The sequence below is a fragment of the Blennius ocellaris genome (genome assembly GCF_963422515.1).
Source record: "Blennius ocellaris genome assembly, chromosome: 2".
NCBI classification, from domain to species: Eukaryota; Metazoa; Chordata; class Actinopteri; order Blenniiformes; family Blenniidae; genus Blennius; species Blennius ocellaris.
Genome location: NC_137651.1, coordinates 23,134,436 through 23,160,224, shown reverse-complemented (window position 1 = coordinate 23,160,224; position 25,789 = coordinate 23,134,436). Strand labels below are relative to the sequence as shown.

The following is a 25,789-nucleotide window of genomic DNA, read 5'->3' as shown; positions in this document are numbered from 1 at the left end:
AGGTTTTTTGATCAGTTACGAGTGGAGATTTTCTTTTTTCTTCTTCTTTTTCTTCTTCTTCTCATCACAATGTGTGAAGGATGGATGTGGATCGGATGCCAGTTTATTTTCGTTACGGATACAAGGACTGGCAAGTTATCAGCATGAATTACTGAGGGAAGCTAAAAATTGATATAAATGTTAAATTTGACTTGGGAGGAATGACCATGGTGAAAAGGAACGGACTGTTATTTTCACTGCTGTACTTCATGGCAGAGTTTTGGCTCTCTTCACAGCAAGTCCTGAGAATTGGTAAGTGGTAGAAATGTCCTATTTTCTTTCATGTCATCCTTGATTTGCATTTCCCCCCCCTACTTTGATGATGCAACCTTTGTTGCACCTGTATCTAAGAAGGCAATGAAACATCGCTTTCTGCATTCTTTTAATGTCACAACTGTGCATCTCAATTTACTTTACTCGAAAATAAAATCAATAACAATTGGATTTAAGTCATAAATCAGATTATATTATGTATGTATGCCATGCAACGATGTCTGTCAACTTGGTTGCTTCTGCAACCAAGTTGCTGTCGGTGCATCCCTGCATACGGAATAGCATTTAACTTCTGATGCCTCAAACAAATGTACCAATCAAATTATTTAAATAGTATTACAGAGAGTCACAGAGTAGTCCTGCGTAATAAGGAACAGTAATTATAATGTTGGAGCTTATTGGGATCATAATATTGTCGTCCTGTCCCCCCCCCATTTCTTGTGAGGTTTGGGTATAGTGATGTTTTTGGAAATGCTATTATTGGATTTTCTATTGTTTTTGTATTATTCCCATCAGGGAAACACTGAGGACAAAGTGTGTATCAGATTGCTCGACCAATTTTAAATCGAATTCATGTTAATCCACTTTGCTTGAGCCGCTCCCTTCCATGTTGACGGTCGGGGCCAGTCGGAGACGGGTGATTAAGTTGGCCTCCAGCTACATCTGAGAGCACATACAGTTGGCACAATGGCATCTCTCTGGCACACACGACGTGAAAGAAATACTGCGCGGGAGAATAAAGAGTGGGCAGACTTGGTGAAACTTTGTGATATCGAGCCTCTTTCCTCCGAGACAACTTCTTAAACGTGGTGCTCGCTGATGGACTGTGGCGTTTGCGATTGCTGATCTGAGTCCAAATCTGACAAGGACTCTACTTCCAACCTCCTTCTGCTCGTGTAATTAAACAGAGCTGGAGCTCCAACCAGCTCCCTTTGATCGCTGATGTAACTGTGCAACAATGAGACGGTGTTTGCGAACAAATTAATGCTCTCTCCCTCTCTGCTCCTCTATCATTGGCTCGCTGCTGCTCCTCTCATAAGTTGCATCATGAAAAATGACTTCTTCTTTTATTATAAATTAAACCCGGAGGACTCTGCTCTGCTTAATGCCCAGGGCAGGTCTGTAATTTTCTGAAACGTCTTCACTTCGCTTTTTTTTTTCACAGTTTAATAAAGGAGCCGTTGCGTAAGTTTTAAGGCTAATAGGCCAGTGCCACCACCGGGTTTCAGCCATCCCGATCTGTGCTCCATATTGTTAATCTCTCTCAATCATCTATCACTCTCCAAGGCCACCTAATCTTTGTCATTCTCTTCATGACCCACACACATCATAATCTCTTCCATATGGTGTGTGGCTTGGCTCAATTAACATTTCTCTGTCTTGGCAAGTGTTGGCATCAGATTGCGATCAGACTGGCTTCCCACTCTGTTCACTGGGGTCAGTAATAATGGTAAATCTTTTCCCACAAGCCCTTAAACAACTAACACTAATCTTCTTTATGCAGAAAGTCTCTTCCCCAAATATGGTACTTAGGCTCGGACCAAATCTCATCATTGGGGAGAGCACAGAGGCAACAGCTTGTGGCTTGGCTTTTGCTGTAATTTCCTTTTTTTCCCCTCCTTTTAAATGTCTCTTTCTCTCACTTGTATGCTGTTTATATCTGATGATTAATTAAAATAACATGTTCACTCAGCGAGGACGTGATGCAAAATCAGCCATCCCTCCCCACTTTAATGGCTCTATATTCATATATTTAGTGAATTAGTATGATTTTCCTGACACTATTACGGAAAAAAAAAACAACCATCGAGATTCAGCCTTAATGTTTTGGTGGTGGTTCACAGGCAGCCATCCTCCTGAACAGAGAAACCTCAGTGCTCCACATCAAACGAACATAGTAGACTGGTTAGACCCTCCTCATTCATTCACAGTCTGGCTTGATCCCAGCGTGGAGTGGTGCAGTCGGGGTGGGGGGGGGGTGGGAGGTCTCATTGGGTCCTGGTTCAGGATGGGGGAGCTGGGAGAGAGCAACAACACTACGTCATTGTGTCCCTCTGCCTTAAAAGACTCTCCTTCATGTGATAATTGCAGCGAGTCACAAAAACAGATTAAAACACCACCATCCCTCACTCAATGTTAACTTTTTAACATTTCCGGATCGTGAAAGGTGAGCCGTAATATATTTCTTGTTCCCTCCACCGGAGGGAGAAACAGAAGTCTATAAAAAGCACAGCCTGAAGGTTTATCAGCATTTGCCTGGAGGATGAGCAGAATATTCTGCTTTTGTGACCTCCTAGCATGCATTGCCCCACAGCATCGTCTGTCCTATTAAAAAACACAGATGGAAATTCAGCCATTCTCAAAATTGTACTAGAAATTAATTAACACTATCTTGCATTCGTTTCTTTACCATTGCATTCACTGGATTCTGTAACACCCATACTCTGGAGAGTTCACACCTCAAATATGAAGTATTTTCATTAACAACCATAATGCATTACACAACTCATTAAAATATCCACTAAGAAGCATTTTCATCCCCATAGTGTTGATGAATGACATTCACTTACGTATTTAATAAGACCCTTAAAACCACTGTTAACAATCATCAAAATACACAGTTTTAATGTAAGTTGGAAAATGTAAAAAACAAAACAAAACATGTAAAATACCCAGAAATTGACATTTCCAACCCCATAGAAACAAGCATTGATTGAGTACTGAAGCATTTACTGAGACACATTTTTACACTTGAGACTTTTTCAATGTATAATCATTATAATGTGCAATTTAAATATGAGAAAATATTTTGGAAAGTGCTTATAATATAAAACGAAAGACCCCCAAAATATTTCACCATGTATGAAGTGAAATGAACTCTAAATCAGATAAATGTGGCATAATGTCACATCAGGCTTATGTTGAATAGCTATTACTGTTACTCATTGTAAATGGACTATGGTCAAATTTCATGTCTCAATATTTCACATGATTATAAAATGCTCTCAAAGTAACTTGTACATGTTAACCTAATTTTGTTGTGAAAGCTCTTTAATTGTTATTATTTACACTACATAGTGTGGAGCTGTGGTAAAAACACAAATTCCGGGAGTTATCTTATCTCATCTTAAGTAAATGCGTCAATCATGAAACACAGATCGAGAGGCTGTCATCAATTTCTTCTTGTGGATTTTGAAGGAACAGAAAGTTCCAAATTGGCCTACGTGTCTGGTTAATTTATATTCACTTTTCATTTCCAATTTCTGAACTTTTATTAACTATGAACATGAAACACTCGACTTCAGAGTTAAACCACATTCAAATATGTAATTATAGAGAAGTGAACTCCCCTCAGCAGTTTTCTCATTAATTTATCTTTTTTTTCTCTATTAAAACTCACCTTCACTGAGTGTACTTATCGGTGTGTCATCGGCAAACAAAGCAAGTCAGATTCTTCTCTTATCACTCTTGAAAATGGATGCTACTAAAAGTAGGCGTTTATAATAATCCATGAAATGTCGATGTGCAGAGGAAGTGAGTCACGATCCAATGACCCAATTCAGAGGTGGACTGAAAAGAAACAAGCCAGCGTGGCTAAGAAGCAGGTTTGTTTATATCCTCAAAGATACATATATATATTCTTATTTTACAAATCAAAATTATTTTATGATCATTCCAATTCAGTAGAGTAGAAATGTCATATCTGTTATATTTTGACCCAAACCACAAAGAGCCAGCTTATGGATTCAAATTTTCAAACAATAATATCGCTACTGAACAGACTGCTTTGTTAGGAACAGATTTCAGATGAAATATTTCTCTGAGCTGCATTCAAAGCTCATTGATTCCCAGAAATTCAAGGACAGCGTTTGTGAATCCAAACCATGCACGCGAGGCTGGAGCAATTATTAGATATTGTCCTGCATGTCGACGCAGACTTGATCTGATGGAGCCACAGTGGCTGGATTCTTCGACTGAGACAAGCATAATTATTTTTATACTGATATGCACATTGTGTTTTTTGCAGCGTCTTGTAATTGGAAGGGAAAAAAAAAAAGAAAAGCTGACCCAGTTTTTACACGAACCTAATTTGAAGGCAATTTTGCCCCAAAAAATAAATAAAGAAGAGTAATGCTGTAGCTGCTTCACAGCAGTAGTCTGGATGGTTGATGGTGATAAAGGTTACGACCGTGGTGATAAAGGCAGGAGGGAATCAGATAAAACAGCAAAAAGTACATGGAGGGTGAATAATATGAATTGCAGTAAAACACAAAGCTTTCGGAGAACATTCAATAAAAAAAAATGTAATGAAGTAATGCAGAGCAGAGAACATAAATAAATGCTGCAGAGACTTATAGTTTTACTATCACTGATGTGTCAGGCTTTTAAAACGATGTGTTTCATTTAAAAACATCGAACCATCACGGCGTGTGACTGGCTGAGTTCAGAGTTAATCACAAGAGTTTCAATCTTAATGTGTAAGAGGAGTAATTTACTTTAATTTACTCTTTTTTTTGTCCCACCTGTGAATGATGAAGCTTCAAACACTATAAGTATGATCCAGCATCACCAGAAGAGACACATCGACCGAGCACGGCTACTTCACGCCGGAAAAACTTTGCATCTGCAGATAAATATAGATGAAACTCATTAAAATTTTAAGCAGGACTTAAAATGATCTTGTCTCAGGTGGAAATGAAGGGTGAGATCTTTTTCTGTGTTTTTCCATTGCATGTCAAGGAGGAAATGAAGAATATAATAATATAGATATATCTGTCGTTTGGGTTCGCCAGTACAACTAACATTGGCAACAAATGGACGAGTTACTATATAGTAAGTACAATAACTAGATGCTAGTTATTCTTTGATAACTGATAATCATTGAAAGGAAAATCTAATGGAAAAGTGAGCTTAATAGTCTAAAAAAAATCTAACTATTTTAAACCTAGGTTATTGATAACATATTCACAATTTAAAAAATGCTTAAAACCTTTTAGTATATGTTTTGAGTGTAGAAATCAAGCTTTTACCTATTTAATGGAATCAGTGATGGTACGCCGCACATTATGAATGCTAAAAGATGCAGTTATTCTAATTATATAATATTAGATGTAAAGATTTACCCCACTGTTAGACATGGCATATATATATATTAACATTCATTGAAAACATCAGTTTAAACCAATCACTGTAGCCATACATGGTATTTCTTTGTGTATTTTATTGAGATTAAGATTTGGCCACACTGTAATGACGGAATTAGATTCAAATACAAGGAAATATACACAACAACAACAAGAAAATCTCAAATCCAGTCGCTATTGTTGCCCTTCACACAAATTGGAAAATGCATTTTCACCACTAAGTGGAAAAAAACTTGTTGCCGTTTCTGCACTTTTAGCAAACAACCCTGAAAAGCGTCCAGGTCAGGACTTCCATTTATTGAACAAAAAAGAAACAAAAGAAACTAACACATTCACTGGAAATGTCAAATCAAGGATGGTGAGACTGAATACAGTTTTGGTGGGGAATTCAACTCTGTTGTTGTGTTTTTGTTGTTGTCGTTGTTTTTTGCCTGGGAATTTGTTATTCCACTGGGTAGAATTAAGGACTTTTAACAGTTCCCAGCAGCTGCTCACTGTGGCTCGGTAACCATAATTAGGATTGGCACTTTCAAGCATGCTTTTAGTGATCAGGGAGTCCGGACAAGGCTCTCTCAGTCTGAGGTTTGAGGCTATGCTACACCAAAGAAAAAGGTCATTCACAATCAAGGTCTCAAGGGGAGCTTTTTAAAGGCCTTTTCCCCTTCCAAATCAATCACAATTTCACAGGCAACTCTTCAAAGACTTGCAGGGACTGCGGTGACCTATTGCCATCTGTAGCCTCAGTGTTGAAGTGAGTTCATTTGCAAACTTCAGTGTCATGTAAATGTAAACTTTATTATTTAAATAATCAATCATTCTGAATTTAACCTTTTGTTTTCTAGTATTTGTTTTAATGCAGCCATATATATATATATATATATATATATATATATATATATATATATATATGGCTGCATATATATATATATATATATATATATATATATATATTTTTTTTTTTTTTAATTGGCATCCTTCTATTTACTCCATCACCACTCGTGAAACCTGAGTGTATTATTTCAGAAATCCTATCTGCGAAGGCCCAGATGTTTTTCAACTATTTACATGTGAAAGGCTGGAGTGAAAGCGATGAGCGTGGGCATTTGGAGCCGGGATCAGGTCGCAGAATCTTGCTTGAGCCCGTCCGCCCTACATATGCAGGTGGTAACAATCCAGTGACAATCCCAGCATTTCCCGGGAATTAATCCTAATGTCTTTCATGCTGCGCTTTATGTAAATGACATGTTAAAGAGTGTGTGTGTGTGTGTGTGTGTGTGTGTGTGTGTGGCACTCGTGCCGGGCTGGACTAAGTCCATATTGCCAGCTGTGGCATGCTAGGCCCCCGCCATCTTTCTGGAGCAGCACGACGGATTAACAGTTGGATGTTTTTCAGTATGATCTTCTCAACTCTGGAACAATCCCCTCCTCTCTGAAGGCACTGGCTGAGAAGTGACTGCTTTTTTAAAAGAGAAACGCATCCTGACATTCAGTTTTGACAAGCATCATGTTTTGGACACAATTATTCAAATAGCTCAAAGGTAAATGTAGACGTATGTGCATGCTTTTGAGACGACAGGTGATATTTGGTAATTGTACGTTTGCGGAGGCTTGCAGAGAAGCTTATGTGCATGCATCACAATTCCAAACAATTATTTGCGTGCAAAGTTAATATTTGACTATCTGTTAGGATCCCGAGTCAAAGCGATGATGAAACAGGGCAATAAAATATTAAATTCAAAACTAAGCCACATAAAAGTGCGGAGTGACATTTGTGCGTGCTTACCATGGTGCATGAGGCCTTTTGAAAAGGATTGGCTTTTGAATTATTAGTTGAATTTCTATTCAACTAACCACAAAAAGAATATGCATATGAAGCCGTAACAGAGTTTAATAAATATAATGCTGAACATTAAAACTGGCTTTAGTCCTTTCAGGTGCAAGATGGTATACAATATATGCTGCATTGCATGACAGAGGATTAGATGTGTTTTAGTAAATGAAATAAAATACACAATCTACAATTTCTACACGCCAACAGAGGTTTATGTTAATCCACCTCGCCATCCTTTAGCTTGTGAGCTTCTTCTCACCCTGATTCCTAATGACACCTTGGAGGTTCACTCTGCATTTCCCTTCAGTTTTTATTGAGTTCCCCAGCTGGTAGAAGTTTTACACACTTCTTTGTTTTACACAAAGCGGTGTAAAAATCACATAGAATGGTGAACAAGCATTAAAATGTTGTATTTAGTAGCAGAAAAGAAGCCGATGAAAAAAAAAAAAAATGCAGCTTCCGGTACTTTTATTGGACTGAAGTTGCAGTTTTCAACCCAAAGAAAGTTAATAAAACAGAAGAGTCTCACATGGAATGCTTTTTAAAACATCAATTAGGTGAAGTTTACCTTGATGTTACGTTCAAGTCCCAGCTTGTAAAAATTCACATTAAAGTCAAGACTTATTAAGCTTTTATCAGAATTAGATCCGATCCTGTCATCTTTATCTGGTTCTTTTAGCAGCATTATGGTGTACAAGTACACTGGGTATTCAGGATATTATGCAGTTGAGAGGATTCACTCGTGGTAAAAGAGAGAAAGCATTATGTATTTATTTAATTTATTTTAATGTGTATATTTGCAGGCTATATGGTGACTGGCACGCTTGCATCCCAGTGAAAAAAAAAGTTCAGATTAGAGCTGCAACTAATGATTATTTTAATAATAGATTAATTGGTCAATTATTTTTTCGATTTCGATGAATCTGTTAAAAGAAAAAACAAAAAAAAACATTTCAAATTGTGGGACCAGTTGATATTGAATGAACCAAACACCAAATATGTTATGGTTATTTAAAAGAACATAATTGAACCAATACACTATGTATACAATATATCTACATATATATACCTGTATATAAGATGTATACAAGATAATTATTAAATAAGATTGAATTTACTTCAGGGACCACATACAGTCCAGTTTCATCTTGAGTGGGCCAGACTGGTATAATATTGCTATAATAACCTTTAAATTTACACAAGTTTTTCTTTGTTGTGGTCACAGTGTATGGAATGAAATTGCGTACTCGCGAACATTGGTAGCATGGAGGGGCCTTCACCAGTCCACTCCTCAGAGGTGCTATTGTACAGCCCCCGCCTCCCTTCGTTCAACTAGCTCTGCAGGTTGATGCTTTATTTTTTTAAACTTTCAGTCAGAAAACCATTGGCAAAGCTCCGAGGGTGAAGTAAACGGCTCAGCAACATGGCAAGTGGCGCATAAACTGCGCGACACACTCGTTGTTGCAGCCCAAGTTCACATTATAAGACAGGGCCTTTATGAGTAGAGGTTGTATGTTCTCCCTGTGGATTTTCTCTGGATATTAATGAGAGGGGGTGTAGAACTCAATCAGCCTCGACCTGCTCAATATATCTTATATAAAATGCAACTTTTCTGGATCAAGTTCTTTTTGTATGTTTTCACAAAGGTGATTCAAACTGTAATCTTGCAAAACACTGAAACAATCCTGATGATAAACTGAAAACATAAATGGATAAAGTGAAACCGCCCTACTGAATGAATTATTTTGATTATTTGATTCTCTGCCTTTTGCACAAAGCAAGCAGTGATCGGCTCCAGTTGCCAACAACACTAACTTGGACTTGGATGACTTTCGCCTCTGTGAGAAGTCATTCTATCCACTGATTTTCTCCTTTGTGTATCTTCTTTTCCTCTCACAGGGGGCATCTTTGAGACGCTGGAAAATGAGCCCATTAGTGTTGAAGAACTGGCCTTTAAATTTGCTGTGACCAACATAAACAGGAACCGGACCTTAATGCCAAACACCACATTGACCTACGACATCCAGAGAATAAACCTGTTCGACAGTTTTGAAGCCTCAAGAAGAGGTAAAAACCATTAAATTCACCTTTTAATGTTAATTAAAAGTGATGATTATTTTGGTTTTCCCGATTCTAATTTATTTGTTTCCCCACCAGCCTGCGACCAGCTGGCTCTGGGTGTGGGGGCTGTGTTCGGGCCCTCTCACAGCTCATCCGTCAGTGCGGTCCAGTCGATTTGTAACGCCCTGGAAGTCCCTCACATCCAGACACGCTGGAAACACCCATCAGTGGACAACAAGGACAGCTTCTACATCAACCTCTATCCCGAATATGCCTCTATAAGCAGAGCCGTGCTGGACATCGTGCAGTTCTACAAGTGGAAGACGGTCACTGTGGTCTACGAGGACGCCACTGGTGAGCGGAGAAGAGATTTAATAATATCTGCGGCCAGGCGGGGAATCAATTTTCTGAAAAGATTTAATAAAGTGTGAAAACACTGACAGCAGCGTGTCAGCAGTGAGGGCACTGAATGCCCTTAATGCATAAAAGACAGCGATGATTGGCATGTTTGTATCTCTGCAAAGTGAAAATTAAGTTAATTAAATTTTTACAATCACCCTTCATAAAGATTAATATGATGTGATTCTGTTGTTTTACACCATTCTTATAATCTTGGAAGATGTGACAAGTGTATATTAATGACTTAATCGGAACAGGTTGGGGTACATTTTACCTTTATTTCCCAGAAAATATCACTCAGAGCTGCCAAGTGAATTTACCTCATAGAAAGCTTAATATATTAAATGATGTGCAGTACCCTCCAAAAACAAGTTAACAACAAATTGATGTTTCTATAACTTTATTTAATAAAGCTGTTTTTTGATGTATGGCAATGAGACAACAAAGAGAGATTAGATTCAGTTTTTGAGTGACAAACTGTGTTTAAATAAAAAAAAAAAGAAATCTGTCAGGATTTTACCTCCTATTTCTGTCTATGGAATCTTATGATCATCTGTCACAAGATAAACTATTAGTGCAATTAAAGAAAAACGATCTTTTTATATTGGTATTTTATTCATGGTTTATGTCCCCAACCGCAGTAATGATTGATTATTCATTGGGATTCATGAAGGGTTTTGTTAATTGGACTTCTCACATGTTAAAAATCTACTTTTCTATGTTTTCTTACTGGAAACCAAACTCACTGATTTGAAGACGTTAAACTGGACTTTGGGGTTTTGAGACGGCAGGACTATACGGAAAGTTACTAAATTAAACCACAAATCATAATATCTACAGTGAGGATATCGTCAAATCTCCTAAAAAGAACTTTTTTTACACGTTTCAGGGTTTGTTGAAACTCCACATCATTAGTGTAGAAGTATTGAACAAAAAGTATTATCTGTTAGTACAGTATATACCGGTACTTAAGTAACTACAAACATGAGTCTGCTTGCTGCAGTAAATATACACACATACTGAGACATACATGAATTTACATAAAACAGACAATAAGGTTCAAGGTCATAAATAAACTAAACAAGCATGCTTATATAAGTATCAGAATTTCTCATATTATTTTCTTTTTTCTTTTTGGTAACACTGTTTGACATTTCTGGTGCGTTCATCCACACTCTCCGTAAATTACATAAATGTCACTTCAGATTAAATAGAATCAGCCTCATTAGTCACTGTCCAGTGTGTCATTTCATTAAATGAGTGGGGAGAAAAATACGTCCATAGCTTTCACGACGAAGCACCCCAGATTTACTCATTATGACTACATTCAACAGTGAAGTCTGTATAATCATCGCATATCACCACCTATTGCACAGGCACACTGAGAGCATTATGACATTATTTCCATGAATGATAATGGTGGCTGTCAGGGACAGAAATAAACCTGCAGCACACAGATAAAGTTACAGATCTCTTACCTTTAGTAGAATCATGTCTGACGGTTGAATCAGTAAAAAAAAAAAAAAAAACATCGAAAAATTACTCTTTACCTTAATCTCCAAACCTAACCGCACTCATGAAGATCAACGTAAATAAATCCGTTTAAAGCAACAATTACCTACAAAAAATCCATTCATCATGTGACATACTTTCATGCACATATGTGTGTGTCTGCATGCCCTTTCAATGAAATGTTTGAATATTTTAAAATATTTGATAGAAGAAGCACGTGCTCTGCGACTTGTTGCAGTTTCTCAACGTGACCGATCGGGGGCGCAACAAATCTCAATCAGAAAAAAACAACATAATGTCTTCGCTTTTTTTCCCCCGTGACTATAAATGTAAGTAAATTTGAATTTGTACGTTGAGGTTAATAATATACAAACACAGACTGCCCTCTGAAAACTCCAGTGGTTTGTAAATATTTGGATACTATGCTGTTTAAAGATGGTTATTTTGCTTGTTTTAAAGTGGACAGAAATGATCAAATTATTGTTTCTAAGCAGTTTGCATAGGTCTTATGAAGTGTGTTGATTGTTGTCATGAGAACATTTAAATTGAATGTTTCACACCAGACATGGAAGTCTTTGAACATCTCTTGATAGCTGCAAAATTATTCATATAGGTGTCGTCCCTCATTGAAGGTATAATGATAAAGTATTCTTATAAAGGATAAAATTTCATGTCGACCAGCGGCTTTTTTGCTTGGATCACTTCCTTTCTGAATGTCCCATTTCATTATCGTGAAGCCCAACACTGACAGATACGCAGCCTCATTATAAGCAAAATGTTTGTTTTCATTCTTTTTAAAGTGTTGCTCACTCTAACAACAAGATATGTACATTTTGCTATTGTAAAATAAATATCAGGCAATGAGACTGCATGAGATGACAGCAATAGTCTTGGAAAGGTCAAACCACAAAAAGCATCTTTCATCAGGAAACTTTCCAACCTGCTTTCAGAAGAACCAACAGCAATTTATCTATTGGCTGCTGCTGGTCGACCAAGATATACAGTCATCTATGTTTTCTAAGAGGTGTCCTATTATGCAAAATTCACCAACAATAATAATCATCCCCATACCTGGACTGATGCCACAGAAGTGAAGAGTGACTGTCCTCTCTCTCCCTAGCTTGTTTCAGTTTTTAAAACGTGTGTTGCTCCAACCAGCCAATCAGAAATCAAACCCTATATAATGTCATCAGGAGTTTTGCCAATTCAGTACAGCTCAGACAGACACAGCAGATTCTGAATGCAGCTCCTATGATCCAATATTCAAAAGGAGGAAAAACAAAGAAAAGCTGGATTTGGGGGGGATATTATTTTTTGAATACAACATATTTGGACCACCGAGACTCACGAGCTCATGTCATTCTTAGCCCTGTGGGCCAAATAAACTCAAAGTAAAAAGATGAAGTCACAACAGAATTTACCTCTGCGAAAAGCTTAAAAGATACTAGGGCTTGGATTTTATGTTGATCAACATAAATACTCATTAAATATGAATTAAAATGTGAAACAATCTGACTAATTGTGATAAATTGAGGTAAAAGTAAGCATGTGTTATTGTTTAGGTAAAATAACTATAAATCAATCCATTAGATTAAGTTCTACATCCTACAAGGTGCACAATCCCATCTGGTGGGAGTATTTATTTATTTATTTAGATTTGTTCTATTCCTACCAGATGATTCAACAATCTGCATCTATTTTTATTGATTGTGTTAGAAAGGAAACCATCACATCACAGAGTAAAACACAATCAGTAAAACTGCAATAAGTTGATGTCGTTGTGGCTTTTGTTGGCATGAAAGAAAAGAAGCTCCCTGAAGCAGAACAAATGCTCAAACTTTCATTGGCTCTAAACTGTGAAGCAGAATGCAACAAAAACAATGTAAAATGGCAAAATAATTAAACCAGATTTAATTTTTTTCTCCTCCAACAGAGACATTAGAAAAACATACTTCACATACAGTCATCGATGGTTCCTGATTGTTGTTTTGCTCTTCTTCAAACTAAAGGACTGATTCGTCTGCAGGAGCTAATCAAAGCTCCATCCAGGTACAGCATCAAGATCAAGATCCGCCAGCTGCCTACAGGAAGTAAAGACGCCCGTCCGCTGTTGAAGGAGATGAAGAAGGGGAAGGAGTTTTACGTCATCTTTGACTGCTCCTACCAGACATCAGCTGATGTTCTCAAACAGGTGATCCACACAGCAAAACAGCCCATTATAAACACAATTCATTGTCCCTCAGGCTAAAATCCTAAACTTCACACTTAAGTAATGTAACGCGGCCTCTTAAAATTCAATTTGGAGTTCTCAATAGGACATAGTCTGCATGTTATTTATTTATTTTTAGTTTGCGTTGCTTTGGGTTTTAATATTCACTACGTGCAAGATTAGTCAAATTCCATCCCCTTCAGAAATCCTGTATTCGTTCCCAAATCCAAGCGGAGCTCATTTCTAAGTCAGACGTACACATTCAGAGGCAAACTGCACAGAAGATTAATTGGAGACACTGGGCTAACACGGGCAAACTGACATATATTTGCCCGGGTGCTTGTTAAAGCAACCCATGCAAACGATAGGCAATGGGAGAATTCATTAAATGGACGGGATGTCTAATTTGCAGAAGTCATTGACTGTGGATGTAGATCTGGTCGGTTGGTCTTTTGGAAAGCGAATTGGTGATTCTGGCTGCAGTGAAACTCTGAAAAACTCTAAACTTGCACCTCTCATCCTGCTTAGATCTTGTCCATGGGGATGATGACTGAATATTATCACTTCTTTTTCACCACACTGGTAAGAAAACACTCAGTGTTTTGTTTTGAAGCTCTTGTGATAGATGCAAAGGAAGAAATGCCTTAATTAATTGAGCAGACATCCTAACGTGTGTGTGCGTGCGTGCGCATGTGTGTGTGTGTGTGTGTGTTCACCTGGAGATCCGGTTAAGCAAAGATTAAGCTCAAACATCTGTGGTTTGTTTCATAATGAGACTGCTGAATGTGTTCATTGCCCTTGGCGTTATTCCACAGCATTACATGCTATATTGTCCCGCTGTTTTAATCAAGTATCCATTTTACCCCGGCTGCTGCCTCAGAGCAGAATCCCTGTAATTTGCACTGATGGCATTACTCCTGAATCCCCGAAGGACCTCTTCGCCCTTGACCTGGAGCCGTACCGCTACAGCGGGGTCAACATGACGGGGTTCAGACTGCTCAACATCGACAATCCTCAGGTGGCCTCGGTGGTGGAGAGGTGGGCCATGGAGCGACTGCAGGCTCCCTCCAAGGCAGAGACTGGGATGATGGAGGGGATGATGACGGTGAGTTCTATCTCTTCAAAGACTAACACATTACAGATCTGAGAGGCAATCCAGGCGACAAAAATTTGGGAGCCACTTTTCTAACCTTGAACGACGTTCAGGAAGCCAGATGAGAATTTCCACAAGGTTTCACCACAAAAGTCTGCAGATGACTGAACAGCAATGCTGTCGTAAAATATTATAAATAATGCGTGTCAAATCAATATCATCCTTAGACTTCACTTTACAGTTTAAGCTAAAGAGGTCCATCTGTTCACACCTATTCCGCAATAAAATGTTTAAATTCCGGAAAGCAGTATTATGAAATGTTATTTATCGTGTAGATAAAACAAAAGCTGCGGGACACTTTTAATTTCCTAGTAAAAGGTCTAAAACTTTCCGACTTACTAGTCCTTAATGAATGAATCATTTCACCTCAAACCAAATAGTAACTGTGGACTGAATGCCAGGATTTCCAATGTGTTTCACAAAAAGTGATATTGTTTACTGATGTTTGGATCCATGAATCAAATTCAGTTATAGTTTATTTCACAGTTTTAGTCATTTTTAATCTTTAGACTTTTTTCTTTAATAAAGAAAAATCGTGATAAATCATTCCATATTTATAAAGCTTAAATTTACACAAATAAACCAAAATGAGATTTTCATGATGAACAGCTTCCAGCACTATCAGAGGCCTAATATTGAAATACAGTCGAAACAAAAGTTTCTTTTATAAATTATTTATGAAGAAAGAAAACTGGAGGAAAAAAAGATGAACAGAATAGATAACCAAGATGATAAAGCTATTATTGTAGAGTGATCTTTTTTTTTTTTTTTTACTGATGGCTTTGTGAGTGAACTGTTTCCACAATGGCAGCAGCAACATATTCAAAAACACAGAAAATCCATCTGAAGTTAAACGATAAATTCTGAATGATTAAAGCTTCTAAACTGAACACCCAATAAGGACTTTGTGGACGACCAGCCTCTTGTTACGCAATAAGTAAAATTCTGAAAGTGTGCACGCGAGAGTATAAAGAAAATACATTTTTAGGATGCTGCACAAGATGTTCAAACAAATTACGTATATCTCATTGCAAGCACTCGAGTCAGCATTCAGCAATCCGCCATGTTCCCTTCTGATTGTGTGTACAATCAGAAAGCTGCTTTAAATAAAATTGCAGACCAAGTTGCGCACTGTGTGACTGATTGTGATTCCCGGCTTGATTGCTCTGTATGGAGTTTATGAAATGGAAACTGTATTATGATAGTATATTTATTTTTCAAGCGTTGTTTAAGAGTGCATGTGGCGCGGTGGTGGATGTACACACCAACCAGCCCTGATGTGATAAGTGCATGACATGAGATCTGTGTGAGGAAGTGACAGAGCGATGATGGCTGTGTTTCTGTTTCAGACTGAGGCGGCTCTTATGTATGACGCCGTCTACATGGTGGCTGCCGCCTCGCAGCGCACCGCCCAGATCACTGTCAGCTCCCTGCAGTGCCACCGACACAAACCCTGGCGCTTTGGATCACGCTTCATGAACATGCTCAAAGATGTGAGTTTGCTTTAATGATGTGCAACAGCTGGCACATGGCATCCATCCATCCATCCATCCATCCATCCATCCATGGCCTTGTGTTCATTCAACATAAAGTAGGTATTTAACCTCTTTAACCTCTTGTATCCCATATACTCCATTCAACACAGGGTAAACACAAAGAAAAATACAATGGCCCACATATGCATTCACACCCAGAGGCAATCCGGACTGACAGAGATCACTTTCATACAGATTTCTTTCCACTGTGGAAGGAAACCCAGAGTTTGCATGGGGAGGGAAACGCAAACTCCGTAGAGAAAGGCTGAATCAGAATCAAGTACCAGTTTAGGTTTGATCCTCGAGATGCGAAACAAACAATCTCCAGCAAGAAGTATGACTCTGACAGCTGCTGATACATAAACACAAGAAAAAAAACGTCGATTACGTCATGTGGTTGACCACAGTTATAGATTGACAGACGTCATCACTCTCAGTGTGCAGCCAGCTGCTCATGCTGTCTCTCCTGCAGTAATTGCCTCCTTTAAACTGTGGAAAGCGACTTTCTCATCTATACTTAGATATATTAATGTAACTTTAATTGCTTTCCTCACTAGATTTGTGGACGCTAATTAAATGGGTTTTATTTGACCAATGGGCTTTTCAGTCGGGGTTGAGGACTATTGACTAAACTCCTGCAAAGCCAAAAGAGCCCAGAGAGCCGAGTGTGAATAAATGAGCGCCTCAGCTGTACAACCCCAGCAGATATTGGCTGTAATTACATCAGTATTTTTACATAAACATGTTGGGGTTTGAAACGTGATTTTCTGCTACGGTGGTGATTAACTGTGTGTTGTTCCACACTCTGTCTTCTACTCGATAAACATGCCATCCTGATCCTATATCATCTTGTGCATTGTTTTTTATTACCGTGCATTTGTTTTAAAGAAATGTACTTGTGGTTTCTTTCCACATTCAGCTCATTTACAAAAAATAATGTAGACATTATGCTCCCAGCCAGTGTTTTTAATTCCCATATTATATACCTTTTTGGGGCAGTAATTAGATATGGTCATTTAGAAAGGACCATAAAAGAGGAACGTATAGAGGAAAAGAACACTGAAATGATGGAGATAAAAAAAAAGGCTAACATGCAAAACATTATATTGAAACACAGGAAGCAAAAACATGCATTTACAGTTTTTTCAATTTATCACTTGTTTGACAGGCCACATCCACAGTGCACCCTACTCATATAATCTATTTATACACGTCTTTAAAGTGAATCTGATTATCTGACTGGAAATTACACCGGGTGAAAAACACTTTTGCAGTCAGTAAAACACGAGTTTTAAATTTTTTTGTTGAAACTATCAGCAGTTGTCTAAAATGTTCCTTTAGGACTGTACGTGTCGCTCTGATCTGCTGGAGTTATGTGAAGTGCCCTTGAGCAGGACAGCGACTCTATTGTGGCTCAGGCTGCCTCTATCCTCCTTCACTTAATCTGCATTATCACCTGCGGCAACAACTGATATGTCAAATATATCTAGCAAGTTAAAGTTTCATGAAGAATTCAGATAAATGAAATGAGGTGCAGTTTGTGAAGTCTTTCGTCTTCTGTTCATTGATTTTCAGTGGCAGCGACGTTTCTGTCAGTCGCGCGTTTAAATCTCACGCTTATCCTCGACATCATCTGGATTTTCCAATCGAGGAAGATCCATGCACAATAACGTTTCTGACACATGATGGAGACCGGGACACTTTCGATTGGTGAGGATTTGAGAGGAGAGTTAATGAGAAGGATAAATCTGGGATCAGGGGTCAAGCAGGTCTCACAGATGTGAACAGTAAAACTGAAGCAGTCTAATCAAACAGGAACTTCACCAAATGATACCCAGTAACCCGCCACAGATCTTTATATTAGAAAGGGATGTGATCAGGTTTAATCTGGAATCCAACAGCTGCGTTTTAATTTCTCAACATGTGTTTTTTTTTTTTTCAATCAGGAAACTGCTTTGCGATTTTAATGACGCAGGTCACAACTTTACATAGAATTACATCAGATTCAATTCAGTTTTATTGCTTGCTGCTCATATGATGGCTCAGGATACATTTATTCTGGTTTCAGAGCACTTCATAAAATGATTTTCACCTGCAAGCTTTCTGATGTAACTTTCTGTTTGTTGACTGAAATATCGACATTATGGGGCCAAACAAGTTTGTTTGGTTTGCTTTCTTTTATTGATTGTTCATAAATCCATTTTAGTCCAGGGGCCACATTCAGTGGTCCGAACCAGTAAAATATGGCCATAATAATCTTTAAATTTGAACTTTAGAGGTTTTCTTTGTTGTGAGACAGAGTATACATGATAAAAATGTATGCTATTTTCACAAAACCAAACGATTACTATGGAGAATTACAACAACCTCGACATAAAGCCAATTTTAATCAAACCATAAGGTGCAAAATACAATGAAATGCCCAAACTTCTCCCATAGCTATTGTATTTTGGGTATTTTTACAAACTCATCCTGACAGCCTGTCTTTGAGGCTTTTCTGATAGCAACGAGGTAACTAGCTTTCATGGCAGCTTCAGTGCTGTGGTGCTTCAACTTGAGAATTTTGTTTTATTTATTTTTCTGAATGTTTTCTGAGAAATGTTAGGCAATAAACACAACTCTTTTACTAGTTATGGTCAGCAGGGAATTTTTACATGTACACTAAGGTGTATCTTATCACTTATAATAAATTAGATTCTCTCAGGGTGTGTTTTAATGAAAGTATCATTAGTTTTACTTTCTGTGTATTTCTTTCTATTGGAATTTTGCTCAAAATTAAAAAGAAAAAAAGAAAAAAAAGAAATCATGCTGGGAAAAGTCCTCCCCATGACACACAAATTTACATTTCTTGCTGTTTTACCGCCACTTGAAACTTTCTGGCCAAAGCAGACGTTGAACACCATTGGTCTAGAGTATTATGTATTGAATAAATTAGTTACACAGATTATTCATCCTCTCATCTTTATATCCGATTTGAGCGGGGATGATGGAGGATGGAGTCTGTCCTGGCTGACATTCAGTGACGGGTACAATACAACCTGAGCAGGTCACCAGACCATCACAAGGCTGATGTATAGGGACTTTTAACAATTTAGGGTCATTTTGTATTTGGGTTGTGGGAGGAGGCCCAGGGAGAACAGGCAAACTCTATACAGGGAGGAAGAGAGCCTTCCAGTACAGAAGGAAGTGTCTTCTTGTTTCGAGAGAGAGAATACCTGCAAATTATGTAATCATTTTGACCCTCTTCAATGAAATAAAGCCCATAAGGTAATAACTTCCCACAGTGTAATAGGATATTTGAGTCATTATCATAATAACATTTTGCCAATAGGGTAATAAGATAACACATGATTGGAGGAGCATTTAAAAAAAAAATCCTTTCAAGATGTAATATTTCTAATAATGTAATAATGCATAATGGGAGCTGCTTTTCTTGGAAATAATGGCTTTGTGCAGTTTACTCATTAAAAACAGGTGTAGTGGAGGGGATAGTCATTACATTATTCCCATGTTATTATGTTCATATAGGGCGGCTGTGGCTCTGCTGGTCGTGTCTCAGTGCTGCTTTCGTTGGTGTGTAAATGGGTGAATCCATTTATCATTGATTGGCTTTATTCCATTCAGTTTGGTCAGAATTATTACATTATTGGTTGTTGTCGTCTGCTCTACACCTTCCTTGATGACAGTTTCTAGAAGCTATGGTGGTGTAGTGGTCAGCCGACTTGCTATGACGTTATCCCTGGTTTGAGTTCATGCTTGGAAGGCTTCGTGTTTGCATGTTCTTCCTGTGTGCGGAGGTTTCCTCCGGGCAATCCCGAATTTCCTCCCACAATCCAGAACCATGTGCTTGAGGATAATTGCACACTGGCTTCACCCCTCTTCAGCAGGAATTTGCTCCAGCACAGGCAGATGCCACAGATAAGCTTTAATCATATGAGCAAACCAATAGTGATTTGCTGCACTGTCATATTAAGAAAACTCCTCTATAAATGATGAGGTCACACTTTTCTTCGTCTGTATCCCACAGTATCAGAGTAATGCAAGTATTTATGTGGATTATCCTAAGTGATCCAGCTTTCAGTGATAATATATAAATGTGAAAGAGCATGCTTTTAGTTGTAATGGAAGCCTTTCTTTTATTAATGGGACTTTATTCATTGTTTGACAGCACTCTCAGAAGAGCTCCTGAATTTAACGGCTCCACTTCAGATATGACTATAGCTGATGAGTTAAATTAGTAGACTGAATTTGCTGCCAAAGAAAATCTGAAACCATTTCGTTCTGGGTCTTCTCATATAGAAACTGATTTCTGACTTCCCTCATTCGCCTGAGCTCTGTGTAATAGAGTTAGTTTGCTGGGCTGTTATTCAGCTGGGCTCACTTCATTATGAACCGGTTTCAGATGTCTCCGAGCACCGCTGCCCACCCACTGCTCCACTGAGACACCCAGGCCAGGCCTGCCTGCTCCATTTACATCAGCGGCCACCACAATACGCTCTCAGAGACACTTAATACCTCCACCGAGGATCCAGAAAATGCAAAAATACCCATTAAGATGCAGCAAGCCTTTTGTCGGCATTCTTGCTTGATAGAGAGCTCATCAATAATTCATCTCTTAGGAAATGTTTTCCTGTTTTCCAGGCCTCTGCTTGATTTTGCATTCATGTATTTGACAATATAAACTGATTCTCTGCTTGTGTTTTCTGCCCTGGCCCTGCCACAGGCACAATGGAACGGCCTGACGGGACAAATAATTATAAACAAGACGGACGGCCTGCGGAAAGAATTTGATTTAGACGTCATCAGCCTGAAGGAGGACGGCTTGGAGAAGGTGAATCATCTGACCCACTACTACAGTGTCCATGCAGGCCAGAATAGTGGACATTCACATAATACTGAGCAGAGTGGGATGAATGTGCCCAAATAAGGTCATTGCAAACTTATTCCATCCTTAAGTTGCAGGAAGGTGACAATATACAGAATAATTTCACTGAGAAATACAGAACCCCTGATATGTAGTGTCCTAATTATGCCTCAAAGAAGGAACTTTTCGAACTGTTTTGACACATTGCTCTTTCAGATAAGTTGTAACTGTCTTTTTTCGACTCATAAGTTAGCAGATGTTTCTTTAATCACATTGACAATGCTGCTTTTAGTTTTGGCAGGTCATTAGGAAGCCTGTTATCTGCTCATGCTATCATCACTACAAAGAAATTATATTCAAGTTAACATAGCTGGAAGTAAAACCTGAAATTGTAAGGGTTTTTTTTTTCTCCCACGTTTGCCTAAAAGCCAGGATTCACCATCATTGCTGAAGCTCTATTCAAGTCCACGGCTCTGTAATTAAAATGCTCTCTTTTTATTATTTTTGCAAGACAATCGCAGGCAACAACCGCCTGAATAAAGTGTGGAAAAAGGTCGGTACTTTGAGCTGCCGTGGCTGACTGACGGACTATTGATGCTCGATAATTTGCTCTACCTGATGTCTTCCCCCTCTTTACATTAAATTTGGTTCAGGTACAGGTGGGAAGAGATAGCTTGTGTTTTGTACTCTTTTCCTCTTTTTCTTCCTTTCATGAATCTCTCATCTGTTTGGTCTTCCATTGCAAATGTTTCCTCCTCGTGCTTCCTCGGTGTGCTTCCTTTCTCTGCATTTCGTCTCTTGATCATGCAAAGGTAACCTCATATGCTTCTTGCCCAGTCAGTGCAGCTAAATGGCTGTTTGATTCTCCACAGATTGGTGTGTGGAACTCCCAAACAGGCCTCAATTTAACAGAAATCAACAAGGATTCGTCCACCAACGTCACAGACTCGATGGCCAATAGGACCCTCATTGTCACCACTATTCTGGTATGAACAGAAGTAAAGAACATCCTTGTCTATGAGCATGGATGCAGACATATCATACTTATAATGAGCTACAGTAATGAGCCTTTTCCTGTTTTCAGGAAAATCCGTATGTCATGTACAAGAAATCTGATAAGCCGCTGTACGGAAACGACCGCTTCGAGGGTTACTGCCTCGATTTGCTCAAAGAGCTCTCCAACATCCTGGGCTTCTCCTACGAGGTCAAACTGGTCTCAGATGGAAAATATGGAGCCCAGAACGACAAGGGGGAGTGGAACGGCATGGTGCGAGAGCTCATCGACCATGTGAGTGCCGACCCATCAGTTTACCAGTTGCAGTTATGGGCGATCGACTGCCTGAGCTCATCGTGGTTCGGTCCTGTGTCAGGTCGCCGACCTTGCTGTCGCCCCGCTGACGATCACGTACGTGAGGGAAAAGGTGATCGACTTCTCCAAGCCCTTCATGACGCTGGGAATCAGCATCCTGTACCACAAACCCAACGGCACCAATCCGGGAGTGTTCTCCTTCCTCAACCCGCTGTCCCCTGACATCTGGATGTATGTGCTGCTGGCCTGCCTCGGTGTCAGCTGCGTGCTCTTCGTCATCGCCAGGTAAAAGTCCAGTCATTCAGCTTGATGTTTTTCACTTCATAGGAATTTGTCACTCCACATTTACTAGGTATTAATTCATTTAGGTCACCTTTATTTTACCAGGTAAGCCATTACTTTACATTAGTAATTGTTTATGATTTGTATGATTCATTTTAAATGTTGAGTAAAGGTTATTATGACACTATTTTTACTGTATGGTGCACTCAAGATCAAATTTGGCACTTGAAATACAATGGTGTGACACCCCTGCCTTAGTCAGTACTGCAGAAGAATTTCTTTTTATTATAACTTCTGGTTACACGACACATTTCAAAATTTTAATCATTGATGTCCCTATTTAGACTAGGCATGCTATTTGACATTATATTTATTAACTAATTAAATAATTGTGTATTCTATTTGACTTATTTTATTGAATTAACTTTAGTCCTTTTATTCTATATTAATTAATGTGATCTTCTTATTTTCTTCTTCAATTTAATTTTCACCATCTATCTTATATTTTGTTTAGTTAGAGAAAGAATAAAAACATTTTCTGCATTGTGGTATGAAAACATTAATCACTCTGGTTTTCCACAATGACGATCTCAATAATAAGTGAAAAATGAGCTCACGGCCACATATTAGTGAGTAAATATCAGGCATTGATAATTGAATACACTTAAATACGGATTTCCTATTCATTTATTTGTGACTGTTGAATCGATCTCTTTCAGGTTCACTCCTTACGAGTGGTACAACCCTCACCCGTGCAATCCAGACTCCGATGTGGTGGAAAATAACTTCACTCTGATAAACAGTGTTTGGTTTGGAGTTGGAGCTCTTATGCAGCAAGGTATGTTCACTTGAAATAATGTATGTTGTAACACAGTTCAAACACTATTTTCTGATGATTTATTTTATTCTAAAACACCTCGCAGGATCTGAACTGATGCCTAAAGCCCTCTCCACGAGGATCGTCGGTGGGATCTGGTGGTTTTTCACACTGATCATAATCTCCTCTTACACTGCCAACCTGGCTGCCTTCCTCACCGTGGAGAGGATGGACTCACCCATCGACTCTGCGGACGACCTGGCCAAACAAACCAAAATCGAGTACGGTGCCGTGAGAGACGGCTCCACTATGACCTTTTTTAAGGTAACCTCTTGTCAATATTGCAGTAAATACAACTTAGATGGAAGGATGCCAACAAAAGCATCAAGACTGAGCTCAGATAGCTTGATGGCCTTCAGCTTGGAGCCATCAGTGCACGAAGTGAGCCGGGCAGGAGCGTTACGGATGAGGGTTTGTGTCTGTTCATATACATCAGTGTGCACGCTGTTATTCCATAAAGATTCAAAGGATTTATTGTTTCACTCGTCGCACAACCAGCAGTTTATCTGGATTTATGGTTGAAATTGAATAAACTTGAACAGATTTGCACTGGCTTGTCACATCTCATCCCCTGCCACGCCTCAGAATAATTGTTCCAGTCAGCAGTTTGTCCACAAGTGCTAAAACACAATAAATCAAAGAACACAAACAAATGTCGGATGTGTCAATATCATCTGTTTTGACTTAAACTCGCTGTTGTTATTCATCGAGAAACATTGTTTTAATCTTCCGCAAATCCCGATCCTGCCTCAACAGAAATCTAAGATCTCAACTTATGAGAAAATGTGGGCCTTCATGAGCAGCAGGAAAAACACGGCGCTGGTGAAGAACAACCGGGAGGGCATTCAGAGGGTCCTCACTACAGACTACGCTCTCCTGATGGAGTCCACCAGCATCGAGTACATCAGCCAGCGCAACTGCAACCTCACACAGATCGGAGGCTTGATAGATTCAAAGGGCTACGGTGTGGGAACACCAATAGGTAAGAAAGTAGAGAATTATGCAGCAACGACAACAATTAAAAATGGGTCATTTATAATATTCAATATGATTTGATTATAGTAACTTTTAAACATGTTTGGATTCACAACATGAGTCAACTCTTCAAAGAACACAACAAGGATTATATTATTTAACCAGCTTTTTTAAAGGCCCCGTTTTACACAACGTTTCAAATGAAAATGCAGGTTTTTTTTGTGTTGCCACATCAGAAAAGTTTCATATTTAGACAGAAATGGCAGAAATGCTGAATGTTGAGTCATGTCATTTTCATGTTGGGCCACGAGTTGGCACTTTTGATTGTTTTTGCAATCAAACATGCAGCAGAGAACAATCTGCTTGAGTTTCAGCGATGAAACCATCAACTCCCAGGAGAACATGGATTGGGAGACGTGACACTCTGGAGGCCACCGTTGTTATTTTGTTTTTATTATATACAGATGTTAAATTGGGGATTAATAACGTTGAGCTTGTAACAATACAAGTTGGTAACCGGGCTGCACGGTGGTTAGCACTCTTGCCTCACATCGAAAAGGTTGTGGGTTCAAATACGGCTCGGTGTGGAGTTTACATGTACTCCCGTGTGTGTTTGTGACTTTTCTTGTACAGTTTCTTCGCACAGTCCAGGTTAGTTGGTGACGCTAAATTGTCTCTAGGTGTGAGCGTGGTCGTCTGTCTGTCCTGTGAGCAACATAAGTGGTGAAGGTGAATAGATTAATGGAAGTCGTGAAGCATAAAAAAAATATCTCGTACAGAAATACTTGACTGATTTCTATTACTTATAATGGCACTAAACATTGTGACCTTTAAAATTCAATTCCATATCGCATTGGTGTGTTTTATAATAGAGGGGAGTTAAATGTGGAAGAAAAGATATTGAATTGTCATATTTTTCCCTCACGGAAATAAAAAAAAAAACAAAAAACAAAAAAAACAATCATGTGACTGTAATCTGGACATTTTGTCTTGCAGGCTCCCCTTACAGAGACAAGGTCACAATCGCCATCCTGCAGCTTCAGGAAGAAGGGAAGCTGCACATGATGAAGGAGAAGTGGTGGCGAGGGAACGGCTGCCCTGAGGAGGACAGCAAGGAGGCCAGCGCCTTGGGCGTGGAGAACATCGGGGGAATCTTCATAGTGCTGGCGGCCGGACTCGTGCTGTCAGTTTTTGTAGCAATCGGAGAGTTTATTTACAAATCCAGAAAAAACTTGGACATTGAGGAGGTGAGTGTGGGCCAGTGCGAGTGGCACAACAAGTATTGAAAGAGGACCGGTGGGAAACCATCACACGGTTGTGTCGTCA

At 38.9% G+C, this 25,789-nt stretch overlaps 1 protein-coding gene across 3 annotated transcripts; it reads left to right on the top strand.

The window, feature by feature from the left end:
* Positions 1–200: 200 nt before the first annotated feature.
* Positions 201–25,749, top strand: LOC308142463 (glutamate receptor ionotropic, kainate 1; the record flags this gene model as incomplete). 3 transcript variants are annotated; one of them, XM_080512893.1, is made up of 16 exons in its annotated part: positions 201–291; positions 9,187–9,354; positions 9,445–9,702; positions 13,269–13,450; positions 13,997–14,050; positions 14,400–14,573; positions 15,971–16,114; positions 20,880–20,987; positions 21,532–21,573; positions 21,893–22,006; positions 22,105–22,308; positions 22,391–22,614; positions 23,331–23,449; positions 23,535–23,752; positions 24,245–24,470; positions 25,460–25,749. In XM_080512893.1, the coding sequence occupies 16 exons, from the start codon at positions 201–203 to the stop codon at positions 25,747–25,749; spliced, it is 2,616 nt and encodes an 871-aa protein (XP_080369019.1). The 3 variants fall into 3 exon arrangements, with proteins under 3 accessions (XP_080369019.1, XP_080369021.1, XP_080369020.1); XM_080512895.1 differs by lacking the exon at positions 21,532–21,573; XM_080512894.1 differs by lacking the exon at positions 21,532–21,573 and having other exon boundaries at positions 249–291; positions 20,880–21,012; positions 21,867–22,006.
* Between the last annotated feature and the right edge of the window lie 40 nt (positions 25,750–25,789).